This window comes from Coregonus clupeaformis, chromosome 16, assembly GCF_020615455.1.
Source record: "Coregonus clupeaformis isolate EN_2021a chromosome 16, ASM2061545v1, whole genome shotgun sequence".
NCBI classification, from domain to species: domain Eukaryota; kingdom Metazoa; phylum Chordata; class Actinopteri; order Salmoniformes; family Salmonidae; genus Coregonus; species Coregonus clupeaformis.
In genome coordinates, this window is record NC_059207.1 from 32,562,729 (window position 1) to 32,574,917 (window position 12,189).

Here is a 12,189-nt window from a genome sequence, read left to right on the forward strand (position 1 = left end):
CCCTGCTGCCTGACCTTGAGAGACTCTCCAGGAGGAGCAGCTGTAGAAACAGGCCAACACATACACACACGCACGGACGCACACACGACCAGACACTTTTCCTCCTACACACGACCACACACTCTCCCTCCTACACACAACCACACACTTTCCCTCCTACACACGACCAGACACTTTTCCTCCTACACACGACCACACACTATCCCTCCTACACACGACCATACACTTTCCCTCCTACACACTACCACACACTTTCCCTCCTACACACTACCACACACTCTCCCTCCTACACACTACCACACACTCTCCCTCCTACACACTACCACACACTCTCCCTCCTACACACTACCACACACTTTCCCTCCTACACACTACCAGACACTTTCCCTCCTACACACTACCACACACTGTCCCTCCTACACACTACCACACACTCTCCCTCCTACACACTACCACACACTCTCCCTCCTACACACTACCACACACTCTCCTTCCTACACACTACCACACACTCTCCCTCCTACACACGACCACACACTCTCCCTCCTACACATAACCACACACTCTCCCTCCTATACACTACCACACACTTTCCCTCCTACACACGACCACAAACTCTCCCTCCTACACACTACCACACACTCTCCCTCCTACACACGACCACACACTCTCCCTCCTACACACGACCACACACTCTCCCTCCTACACACGACCACACACTCTCCCTCCTATACACTACCACACACTCTCCCTCCTACACACGACCACACTTTCCCTCCTACACATGACCACACACTCTCCCTCCTACACACTACCACACTCTCCCTCCTACACACGACCACACACTCTCCCTCCTACACACCCGACCACACACTCTCCCTCCTACACACCACACCTCTCCCTCCTAACACACTCTCCCTCCTACACACGACCACACACTTTCCCTCCTACACACGACCACACACTTTCCCTCCTACACACGACCACACACTTTCCCTCCTACACATGCACACACTCTCCCTCCAGTTCACCCCAAACCTCTCCACTAAAGTGCATCTCTGGTATTGTGTGGAAAAGGATTGGGTGGTTTTATGGGCTTTCTACACACGCTTATTTAGAAATAACTTCACAGTAAGTAATTTCTTTATAACCATAAGGTATTTGGCATAATGCATCCAGGAATAGTAAAACCAGAGCTGTGTCTGGTTCACTGGTCTATAAACGGGTGTCATGAGAAATACTCTGCCCTGAAACTACATAATGTTTGTGCCAGAATTACAGCAGAGTGCCACTACTAATACATGTCTACCTAGTGTAACGAAGCACACACACAGAGGTGGTGGTGGTTATGGAGGGACACACGTGAATTACAAGACACAGGCCTGGAGCATATTTGATTCAAATCCACCACCATCTTTAAACTCTTCAAATCTGGGACACACAAACATGGCACATTTGCTTAATGTGTGTTATCCTGGGGCTGATAAAGGTGTCAGAAGTTTGAGGAGGTTAAAAATCACCTTGTGAATAGAGTAAATCAAATCAGGCTGTGATCAGAGGGAGGTGAGAGAGTGTCAGGTGAGAGAGTGAACAAACACAAAGCCTGGTACCACACAAACACACCTGAGGGAGGGAGGGAGGGAAAAGGAGAGAGCTTAATCACTCGTTAGCCTGTCTGACGAGCCAGGACCAGACTGTGACTTTAGCTAAATAAATAAAATAGAAATCACCCCAAACCTGAATAGCTAATCCAGAGAAAATAACATAGAGAGAAACTGTAGAAGAATGAGAGAAGTTGCTTTAAAATATTCTCTCCCTGAGGAAGGTTCTTCATTCAAAGAAGCGGAGGAGAGATAATGACGTTTGAGCTGGAAATAACCCCCCCCTTTCCTCTCATCTACCCCTCCCCTCAGCTGCCACGACCAGGAGACAGACACCCAGACAGTGATCATTTCACAGCTCCCCATATACCACAGGGAACATACTTCTCACAGAGACAGAAAGAAGGAAAAAAATGTATAGTGGTGTATGAGAGAGAAAAAGAGAGAGCAGGGGTGTATTCATTAGTCGCAGATCTTTGCAAAATGTTTGGTCTGTTGCAAAACGTTTTGCAAAGGAAACAGTTTACACCAAACAGAACACTTTTTGAGTTTCTATTGGACAAAAACAGGTACGTCCCTCCCCGTTTCGTTCCATTTTAAATCTGTTTGCTTCTGTTAGCAAACGGTAAATGGTTTCCGTTGCAAAACATTTAGCAACAGACCAAACATTTTGCAATGGTCTGCAACTAATGAATACACCCCAGATAATCCCATCCCAGGACCTGTTGCCAATCCCACGCTGTCATTACTGGCCTCTGGTCTCTGGCCCAGGCTGACAGTGCAGACCTGACAGAGTGGAACCAAGGCAGAGGCAGTCCCACTCCAGCGCCCTGGCCTCATCAGCTCTTAGGCCTCAGAGTCTGAGCTGGGCTCCTCTCATGTGTGGCTCGTGGCCTCACCATACGGGTTCAGGAGGCTGTTTGTGTCTGTCAGGGTTGTAATTGTGAAAGCGCTGGCCCAAAAACACACAAAAATGCCAACTGTCCTCTGGCCTGATCACAGCCAAGGTGTGGGCCATCTGGACTCCTCTGAACCCTCAGAGCCACAGAAACAACAATGAAGCAGAGCCGACAAGCACGGAGCAAAATCAGACTACTACGGATTACTGCACCACCCAGAGTAGAGCAGAGAAGAGGCAGCTCAACTAAACCAGGGATTACTGCAGCTACCTGGGTTAGAATGGACACATTTTCCATGGAAGCAGAATCCATTATTGTGCAGATGAGGTCAGAATGTGATGAGGTCAGGCTCTCCTCTCCATGGCTGTCTGAGGGAAGTCTGACAGGGTCCTTTTCCATGACTGAATGGCAAAGCCTGAGGAACCACATACACTCGGCCGACCTCCAGTAAGTGAAATACATTAGCAGGACTGAAGTAGAAATCAATCATTTCTGCATCACACACACACAACCTGGACAAGAGACAACCCACAGAGAATTCACCCATAAGCCTCATTCCCGTTTTTCAATTACCCACACATCATTCAAAGTCCAGTTAAAGCCGTTTCTCCCTCTCTCCATCCAACTCTCAATTTTTGCCATCCATCTCCCTTTCGTGACGGTTTCTTTTCCCTTTCTCCATCTTCCATCCTCTCACTACAGCAGATCTTTCTTCCCATTATACCTGTCATCATAAACTGCTCATCTCAGTTTGTTACAGGTTTATGATCATATCAGATTAGTGAACAAACACTGTCTCTGCCCCCAGTCTGGTCTACCTCACCTGCTCCATACAACACACACCTGGCCACGAAGACAGATCTGACACATAACCATTTGTAAAGTTGCACAATGTACAACAATTACACACCTGTATGCTATTAACTATGGATTTCTGAAACCAATTGATAGAAGTTCTAAATGACTGCCCAATTATCAAAAAGGTAGGTCCTCAGGTCTCAGCGCAATGAGAAACAAGAAGAAACATGGATGAATTGTGTAAAGAGAAATAGATGGAATTTGATAAGGAAGAAAAAAGTCTGAAAAAAGGACAGGTATTCAAAGAGGACAACTAGGTCCGTGAGAGTGGAAGAACTAGAATGTGTCATTTACCTTCTTCCCCTGGCTCTGCTGCCTGTCTGTCCTCTCTCGCTCTCTCTCTCTCTCTCTCTCTCTGCGCTCACTCTAGTAGGGAGGACGTCCTCTACCTCTCCACTCCCTCAGTCACCACACACACTCCTACACACCCACCAACAGGCCACTCCCTCCACTTCCCCTCCCTCCCCATCTGTCTCCACAGGGCTCCTTCTAAGCCTCCTTCTCCCTCCCTCTCTCCTTCCTCTCTATATCGCGATCCTTAAGACGTCCGCATACATTGAAAAATGGCATGGTTGTTTGTCCCCCTTGGGCCACCGTAGCAACAACATAGCCAGTAACACTTCCTCACAATAGTCAGAATTTAGCTATTCCTCCTGACAGAGCTGGTGTAACTGAGTCAGGTTTGTAGGCCTCCTTGCTCGCACACGCTTTTACAGTTCTGCCCACACATTTTCTATAGGATTGGGGTCAGGGCTTTGTGATGGCCACTCCAATACCTTTACTTTGTTGTCCTTAAGCCATTTTGCCACGTTGGAAGTATGCTTGGGGTCATTGTCCATTTGGAAGACCCATTTGCGACCAAGCTTTAACTTCCTGACTGATGTCTTGAGATGTTGCTTCAATATATCCACATCATTTTCCTTCCTCATGATGCAATCTATTTTGTGAAGTGCACCAGTCCCTCCTGCAGCAAAGCACCCCCACAGCATGATGCTGCCACTCCCGTGCTTCACGGTTGGAATGGTGTTCTTCGGCTTGCAAGTTACCCCCTTTTTCCTCCAAACATAACAATGGTCATTATGGCCAAACAGTTCTATTTTTGTTTCATCAGACCAGACCAGACCAAAAGTACGATCTTTGTCCCCATGTGCAGTTGCAAACCGTAGTCTGGCTTTTTTATGGCGGTTTTGGAGCAGTGGCTTCTTCCTTTCTGAGCGGCCTTTCAGGTTATGTCGATATAGGACTCGTTTTACTGTGGATATAGATACTTTTGTACCTATTTCCTCCAGCATCTTCACAAGGTCCTTTGCTGTTGTTCTGGGATTGATTTGCATTTTTCGCACCAAAGTACGTTAATCTCTAGGAGACAGCACGCGTCTCCTTCCTGAGCGGTATGACGGCTGCGTGGTCCCATGGTGTTTATACTTGCATACTATTGTTTGTACAGATGAACGTGGTACCTTCAGGCGTTTGGAAATTGCTCCCAAGGATGAACCAGACTTGTGGAGGTCTACCATTTTTTTCTGAGGTCTTGGCTGATTTCTTTTGATTTTCCCATGATGTCAAGCAAAGAGGCACTGAGTTTGAAGGTAGGCCTTGAAATGAATCCACAGGTACACCTCCAATTGACTCAAATGATGTCAATTAGCCTATCAGAAGCTTCTAAAGCCATGACATCATTTCCTGGAATTTTCCAAGCTGTTTAAAGGCACAATCAACTTAGTGTATGTAAACTTCTGACCCACTGGAATTGAGATACAGTGAATTATAAGTGAAATAATCTGTCTAAACAATTGTTGGAAAAATTACTTGTGTCATGCGCAAAGTAGATGTCCTAACCGACTTGCCAAAACTATAGTTTGTTAACAAGACATTTGTGGAGTGGTTGAAAAACAAGTTTTAATGACTCCAACCTAAGTGTATGTAAACTTCCGACTTCAACTGTATATATATATATATACATATACATACATACATACACTACCGTTCAAAAGTTTGGGGTCACTTAGAAATGTCCTTGTTTTCGAAAGAAAATAAATTATTTTGTCCATTAAAATAACATCAAATTGATCAGAAATACAGTGTAGAAATTTTTTTGTTGTTGTATTTTACTCCCTTTTTCGTGGTATCTAATTGGTAGTTACAGTTTTGTCCCATCGCTGCAACTCCCATACGGACACGGGAAAGGCGAAGGTCGAGAGTCGTGCGTCCTCCGAAACACAACCCAACCGAGCCGCATTGTTTCTTGACACAGTGCCCACTTAACCCGGAAGCCAGCCGCACCAATGTGTCGGAGGAAACACCGTACACCTGGCGACCGAGTCAGCGTGCACTGCGCCCGGCCCGCCACAGGAGTCGCTAGTGCGCGATGGGACAAGAACATCCCTGCCGGCCAAACCCTCCCCTACCCTGGACGAAAATGATGCGTCGCCCCATGGGTCTCCTGGTCGCGGCCGGTTGCGACAGAGCCTGGACTCGAACCAGGATCTCTAGTGGCACAGCTAGCACTGCAATGCAGTGCCTTAGACCACTGCGCCACCTGGGAGGCCCCAGTGTAGACATTGTTAATGTTGTAAATGGCTATTGTAGCTGGAAACTGCTGATTTTTTATGGAATATCTACATAGGCGTACAGAGGCCCATTATCAGCAACCATCAGTCCTGTGTTCCAATGGCACGTTGTGTTTGCTAATCCAAGTTTATAATTTTAAAAGGCTAATTGATTATTAGAAAACCCTTTTGCAATTATGTTAGCACAGCTGAAAACTGTTGTGCTGATTAAAGAAGAAATAAAACTAGCCTTCTTGAGACTAGTTGAGTATCTGGAGCATCAGCAATTGTGGGTTCGATTACAGGCTCAAAATGACCAGAAACAAATAACTTTCTTCTGAAACTCGTCAGTCTATTCTTGTTCTGAGAAATGAAGGCTATTCCATGCGAGAAATTGCCAAGAAACTGAAGATCTCGTACAACGCTGTGTACTACTCCCTTCACAGAACAGCGCAAACTGGCTCTAACCAGAATAGAAAGAGGAGTGGGTGGCCCCGGTGCACAACTGAGCGAGAGGACAAATACATTAGAGTGTCTAGTTTGAGAAACAGGCGCCTCACAGGTCCTCAACCAGCAGCTTCATTAAATAGTACCCGCAAAACACCAGTCTCAACGTCAACAGTGAAGAGGCGACTCTGGGATGCTAAGAAAAAGCAATATCTCAGACTGCCCATCTTAATCTTTTCTTTTTATTAGCCAGTCTGAGATATGGCTTTTCTCGCATGGAATAGCCTTCATTTCTCAGAACAAGAATAGACTGACGAGCTTTAGAAGAAAGTTATTTGTTTCTGGGCATTTTGAGCCTTTAATCGTTTCCAGCTACAATAGCCATTTACAACATTAACAATGTCTACACTGTATTTCTGATCAATTTGATGTTATTTTAATGAAAAAAACAAGGACATTTCTAAGTGACCCCAAACTTGAACGGTAGTATATATATATATACACACACACACACACACACACACACACACACACACACACACACACGTATGTATGTATGTGTGTGTGAACTATAGACCATTATCTGGGGTCTCCATCTGCCAGGGGACAATTGAGCGCGGCTCAAAGAGACCCGCTCCTGTGATGTGTGGAAGGAGCCCTGCTGCCAGTTGCTGCTGTTGTTGTTGGCCACAGCCCCATTACAGACAGAGCAGACTGACTCAAGACAGACTCCAATTCGCATACCGCCCCAACAGATCCACAGATGACGCAATCTCAATCGCACTCCACACTGCCCTTTCCCACCTGGACAAAACACCTATGTGAGAATGCTGTTCATTGACTACAGCACAGCGTTCAACACCATAGTGCCAACAAAGCTCATCACTAAGCTAAGGACCCTGGGACTTAACACCTCCCTCTGCAACTGGATCCTGGACTTCCTGACGGGCCGCCCCCAGGTGGTAAGTGTAGGCAACAATACATCTGCCTCGCTGTTCCTCAACACGGGGGCCCCTCAGGGGTGCGTGCTTAGGCTCCTCCTGTACTCCCTGTTCACCCATGACCGCGTGGCCAAGCACAACAGTGGTAGGCCTGATTACCGATAACGATGAGACAGCCTATAGGGAGGAGGTCAGAGACCTGGCAGTGTGGTGCCAGGACAACAACCTCTCCCTCAATGTGAGCAAGACAAAGGAATGATCGTGGACTACAGGAAAAGGAGGGTCGAACACGCCCCCATTCACATCGACAGGGCTGTAGTGGAGTGGGTAGAGAGTTTCAAGTTCCTTGGTGTCCACATCACTAAGGACCTATCATGGTCCAAACACATCAAGACAGTCGTGAAGAGGGCATGACATCACCTTTTCCCCCTCAAGACACTGAAAAGATTTGGCATGGGTCCCCAGATCCTCAAAAAGTTCTACAGCTGTACCAGAGAGCATCCTGACCGGTTGCATCACCGCCTGGTACAGCAACTGCTTGGCATCCAACCATAAGGCGCTAAAGAGGGTAGTTTGTATGGCCCAGTACATCACTGGGGCTAAGCTTCCTGCCATCCAGGACCTATATACTAGGCGGTGTCAGAGGAAGGCCCAAAGAATTGTCAAAGACTCCAGTCACCCAAGTCATAGGCTGTTCCCTCTGCGACTGCACGGCAAATGGTACCGGAGCGCCAAGTCTAGGTCCAAAAGGCTCCTTAACAGCTTCTACCCCCAAGTCATAAGACTATTTACATTGGGGGGGGGGGGGGATCGATGCGCAGTTTCTCTAGAGATAAATCAGATCAAGCCCGAACTGTGCGATGTAGTTGGGAGTTGTAGTTTCCAACAGGCCAATATTTTAAATAGTTTAGCGCAGAAACCATGGTAATTACCTACAATGACCATAATCCAAGTATGCCTTTTTTACTTTGAAGAACTACAAAATAGTGATTTTGTCAGACAGCATAGGCAGAGATGAGATGATGACTTTGAATGAAATAATAAAGTCATCACATAAAATAAATGTAATATACAAAACAACTGAAATATTTTATTAAAGTAAAGTAATGTGAATAAATGATGGTTAATAAGTGATAAGCAGTAATGGCCAGTCATCATGGGACTTTTATTAGCCTAATTGTTTTATTCTGGGTTGTTACAGCATTCAACCCACATAATGCATAGTGCAATTGTCAATTTATTTGATCAAAACCATGATTATTTTTTAATAATCAAACCAAAATCCAAAGAACCTAAAAGAAGCACTAATCACTCAGCACTACTATAGTTTAAAAAGTATTTGTTTTTGCGGACTGTAGTGTTTTTTTTGCGGACATTACTATAGTATTTACAACAGTGCTTTTTTTGCTGATAATACTGTAGTATTTTCTATAGTATTCTATAGTATACTACAACATTCTATAGTAAGTACTACACATGATCGAGGGATACTACAGTTTGTAGTATAGTATTCTAGAGTACACTACAGTTTGCTATAGAATTCTATAGTAAGTACTGTAGTATTATATAGTAAACTGTAGCATTTTTTCATGTGGGTACATCATTCTGGCTGAGCATATAACCCCCATCACCTTCATCAACCCAATTCCTACAGGAATGACGGCATACAATAGGAATTTACTTTGTTTCCCCAACAGAGATCCTGTCTTTAGAAAACAGTGCATTCATCAGGGAGTGCAGACAAACTGATCAAGCAACAGTGATAAGATAGCATCTGGCCCCAGGCAAGCAGTTCTCAAAGACTATTATGTTGTTTTACAGAGATGTCTTTCAGCATTATCAGCACATAAGCTCATCAGTCAATCTGCAATGCTTTCACAGGAAACATGTCATTATTTAATTTGAAGTTAACTGTAGCTATTAGGGATATGAATACAGTAGTTCACTTCACTGACCACAAGGGGGCCTCTCCAAACCAAACGAGTAAAGTGCTTTGACATGCAAAGCCTCAAGTCTGAAAGGTGGAGAGAGAAAGCAAGAGAGGTGAGAGGGAGGAACATAGAATGGGAGAGAGACTACCATCGCTCATCCCTTCCAATCGCCGACAGACAGATGGACAGATAGGCACGCACGCACAGACACGCCCATGCTGTGGTTGCCACACATAATCAAAACATAATAATTTCCCTTCAGTGTGAAGTGAGAGTGTGGAGAGTGACAGCCTAGGTTAATAGTAGTGTGTAGAATGACAGGCATGGCTCGCAGGGTGTTCTTATCACCAAGGATTTACTGTCTATACCAAACACCAGAGCCTGAGCAAATGTAATTCTCCGTCTCTGGGTGTACTTAGCCAGAAATGAATGAGGTATGAAGAATGAAAATTCATTCCTTGCGTTGTGGCAGCCACTTTGGCGCAAGAACGTCTGCTTGTCTGTCAGTTTATGTGTTTGGAACATGGTGAAGAGAAGACACAGTCATGAGACAGACGGTGTCTGACGGAGTCACATGCCTGGGTGTTGTTGTTTTCTGCATTCTTCATTGTGGCAGCACAAAACCTAAATGGTCACTGTTCTCTGCAAACATATACTCAACACCAGCAAATGAGTCTGTGTTGGGCTTATTTTTGCAAATGAAAGTTGACGTGTAAGTTGCAACATGATCTCTCTTCTATAAAAAAGTTTGAGGCATTGAACACGACAGCCAGTGAGATCGCAGCCCCAATCAGTTCATCACCTTGCCGTTTATCTATATTTCATACAGCTGTCATAATCAAACCTGCTTGTCATTCCACCTCTCTCACACACACACACACACACACATATACATACATACACCTCCCTCCCAGGACTCACCCCTGCTCCCAGGCTGTTTTGGAGATCCAGGCCCTCAGACTCCAGGCATCGGCCAGTGGTCCACCATTTCTGCCCCGTACCTGAAACACACACCACAGCCAACTGGTTACACAGAACACATATACATGCCACAGCTATAGCCACACATCTTGAGTTGGAAGAAAGATGGGTGGTGTTGAATGGAGTTGAAGGATGGGACTAATAACAACTAACAACAACTAATAACAACAAGATAACTAATAATGTAAGCATACTGTGTCCATAATAAGTATATAGGTTATAAGTTGAGAGCTTTTGTGAAAGAGCACAGATATGGCATATAGAAGCAAACCGGATGGACATCATGAAAATGATCGGAGCGGTTGAGGGTAGAGGAAGTTGAGGAGTAAAAACAAACAAAATATAATTATTGTAAAATTGACTATGTCCAGTTTACTCCAATTAGGGAAGGGGTGGTGGGGTTGGAAAGTAATAAAGGGAAATATATATTTTTTAAAGGATATGTATGTATGTATGTATGTATGTATGTATGTATGCATGCATGTATATACATGTACTCAGTCATCACCAGAATAACCAAACAAGCCACCTCTTTTTTTTTTTGTCTTTTTTTTTTTTTTAGGTGGTAGATCAGCTTTAATATTGCAGATAGATTGTAACTTCCATATTTATGCTAATTTTGTACGTTTGCCCACTGACAAAGAAATGATCTGTCTATAATTTTAATGGTAGGTTTACTTGAACAGTGAGAGACAAAATAACAACAGAAAAATCCAGAAAAACGCATATCAAAAATGTTATAAATTGATTTTAATGAGGGAAATAAGTATTTGACCCCCTCTCAATCAGAAAGATTTCTGGCTCCCAGGTGTCTTTTATACAGGTAACGAGCTGAGATTAGGAGCACACTCTTAAAGGGAGTGCTCCTAATCTCAGCTTGTTACCTGTATAAAAGTCACCTGTCCACAGAAGCAATCAATCAATCAGATTCCAAACTCTCCACCATGGCCAAGACCAAAGAGCGCTCCTAGGATGTCAGGGACAAGATTGTAGACCTACAAAAGGCTGGAATGGGCTACAAGACCATCGCCAAGCAGCTTGGTGAGAAGGTGACAACAGTTGGTACGATTATTCGCAAATGGAAGAAACACAAAATAACTGGCAATCTCCCTTGGCCTGGGGCTCCATGCAAGATCTCACCTCGTGGAGTTGCAATGATCATGAGAACGGTGAGGAATCAGCCCAGAACTACACGGGAGGATCTTGTCAATGATCTCAAGGCAGCTGGGACCATAGTCACCAAGAAAACAATTGGTAACACACTACGCCGTGAAGTACTGAAATCGTGCAGCGCCCGCAAGGTCCCCCTGCTCAAGAAAGCACATATACATGCCCGTCTGAAGTTTGCCAATGAACATCTGAATGATTCAGAGGAGAACTGGGTGAAAGTGTTGTGGTCAGATGAGACCAAAATCGAGCTCTTTGGCATCAAATCAACTCGCTGTGTTTGGAGGAGGAGGAATGCTGCCTATGACCCCAAGAACACCATCGCCACCGTCAAACATGGAGGTGGAAACATTATGCTTTGGGGGTGTTTTTCTGCTAAGGGGACAGGACAACTTCACCGCATCAAAGGGACGATGGACGAGGGCCATGTACCATCAAATCTTGGGTGAGAACCTCCTTCCCTCAGCCAGGGCATTGAAAATGGGTCGTGGGTGGGTATTCCAGCATGACAATGACCCAAAACACACGGCCAAGGCAACAAAGGAGTGGCTCAAGAAGAAGCACATTAAGGTCCTGGAGTGGCCTAGCCAGTCTCCAGACCTTAATCCCATAGAAAATCTGTGGAGGGAGCTGAAGGTTCGAGTTGCCAAACGTCAGCCTCGAAACCTTAATGACTTGGAGAAGATCTGCAAAGAGGAGTGGGACAAAATCCCTCCTGAGATGTGTGCAAACCTGGTGGCCAACTACAAGAAACGTCTGACCTCTGTGATTGCCAACAAGGGTTTTGCCACCAAGTACTAAGTCATGTTTAAGTA

General features: G+C 45.1%; 1 protein-coding gene across 6 annotated transcripts in view; it reads right to left on the reverse strand.

Annotated features, from left to right (window-relative positions):
• Positions 1 to 12,189, reverse strand: part of LOC121584877 (smoothelin-like) — a 100,198-nt gene that overhangs the window by 44,116 nt on the left and 43,893 nt on the right. For 5 of the 6 annotated variants that reach the window (XM_045225687.1, XM_041901071.2, XM_045225688.1 and 2 more), the window contains exon 5: positions 10,148 to 10,227. In XM_045225687.1, coding sequence (XP_045081622.1) covers positions 10,148 to 10,227 — 80 coding nt within the window. Of the gene's footprint in view, positions 1 to 3,652; positions 3,742 to 10,147; positions 10,228 to 12,189 lie in introns of those variants that run through there. The other variant, XM_045225689.1, reaches the window with a different exon arrangement.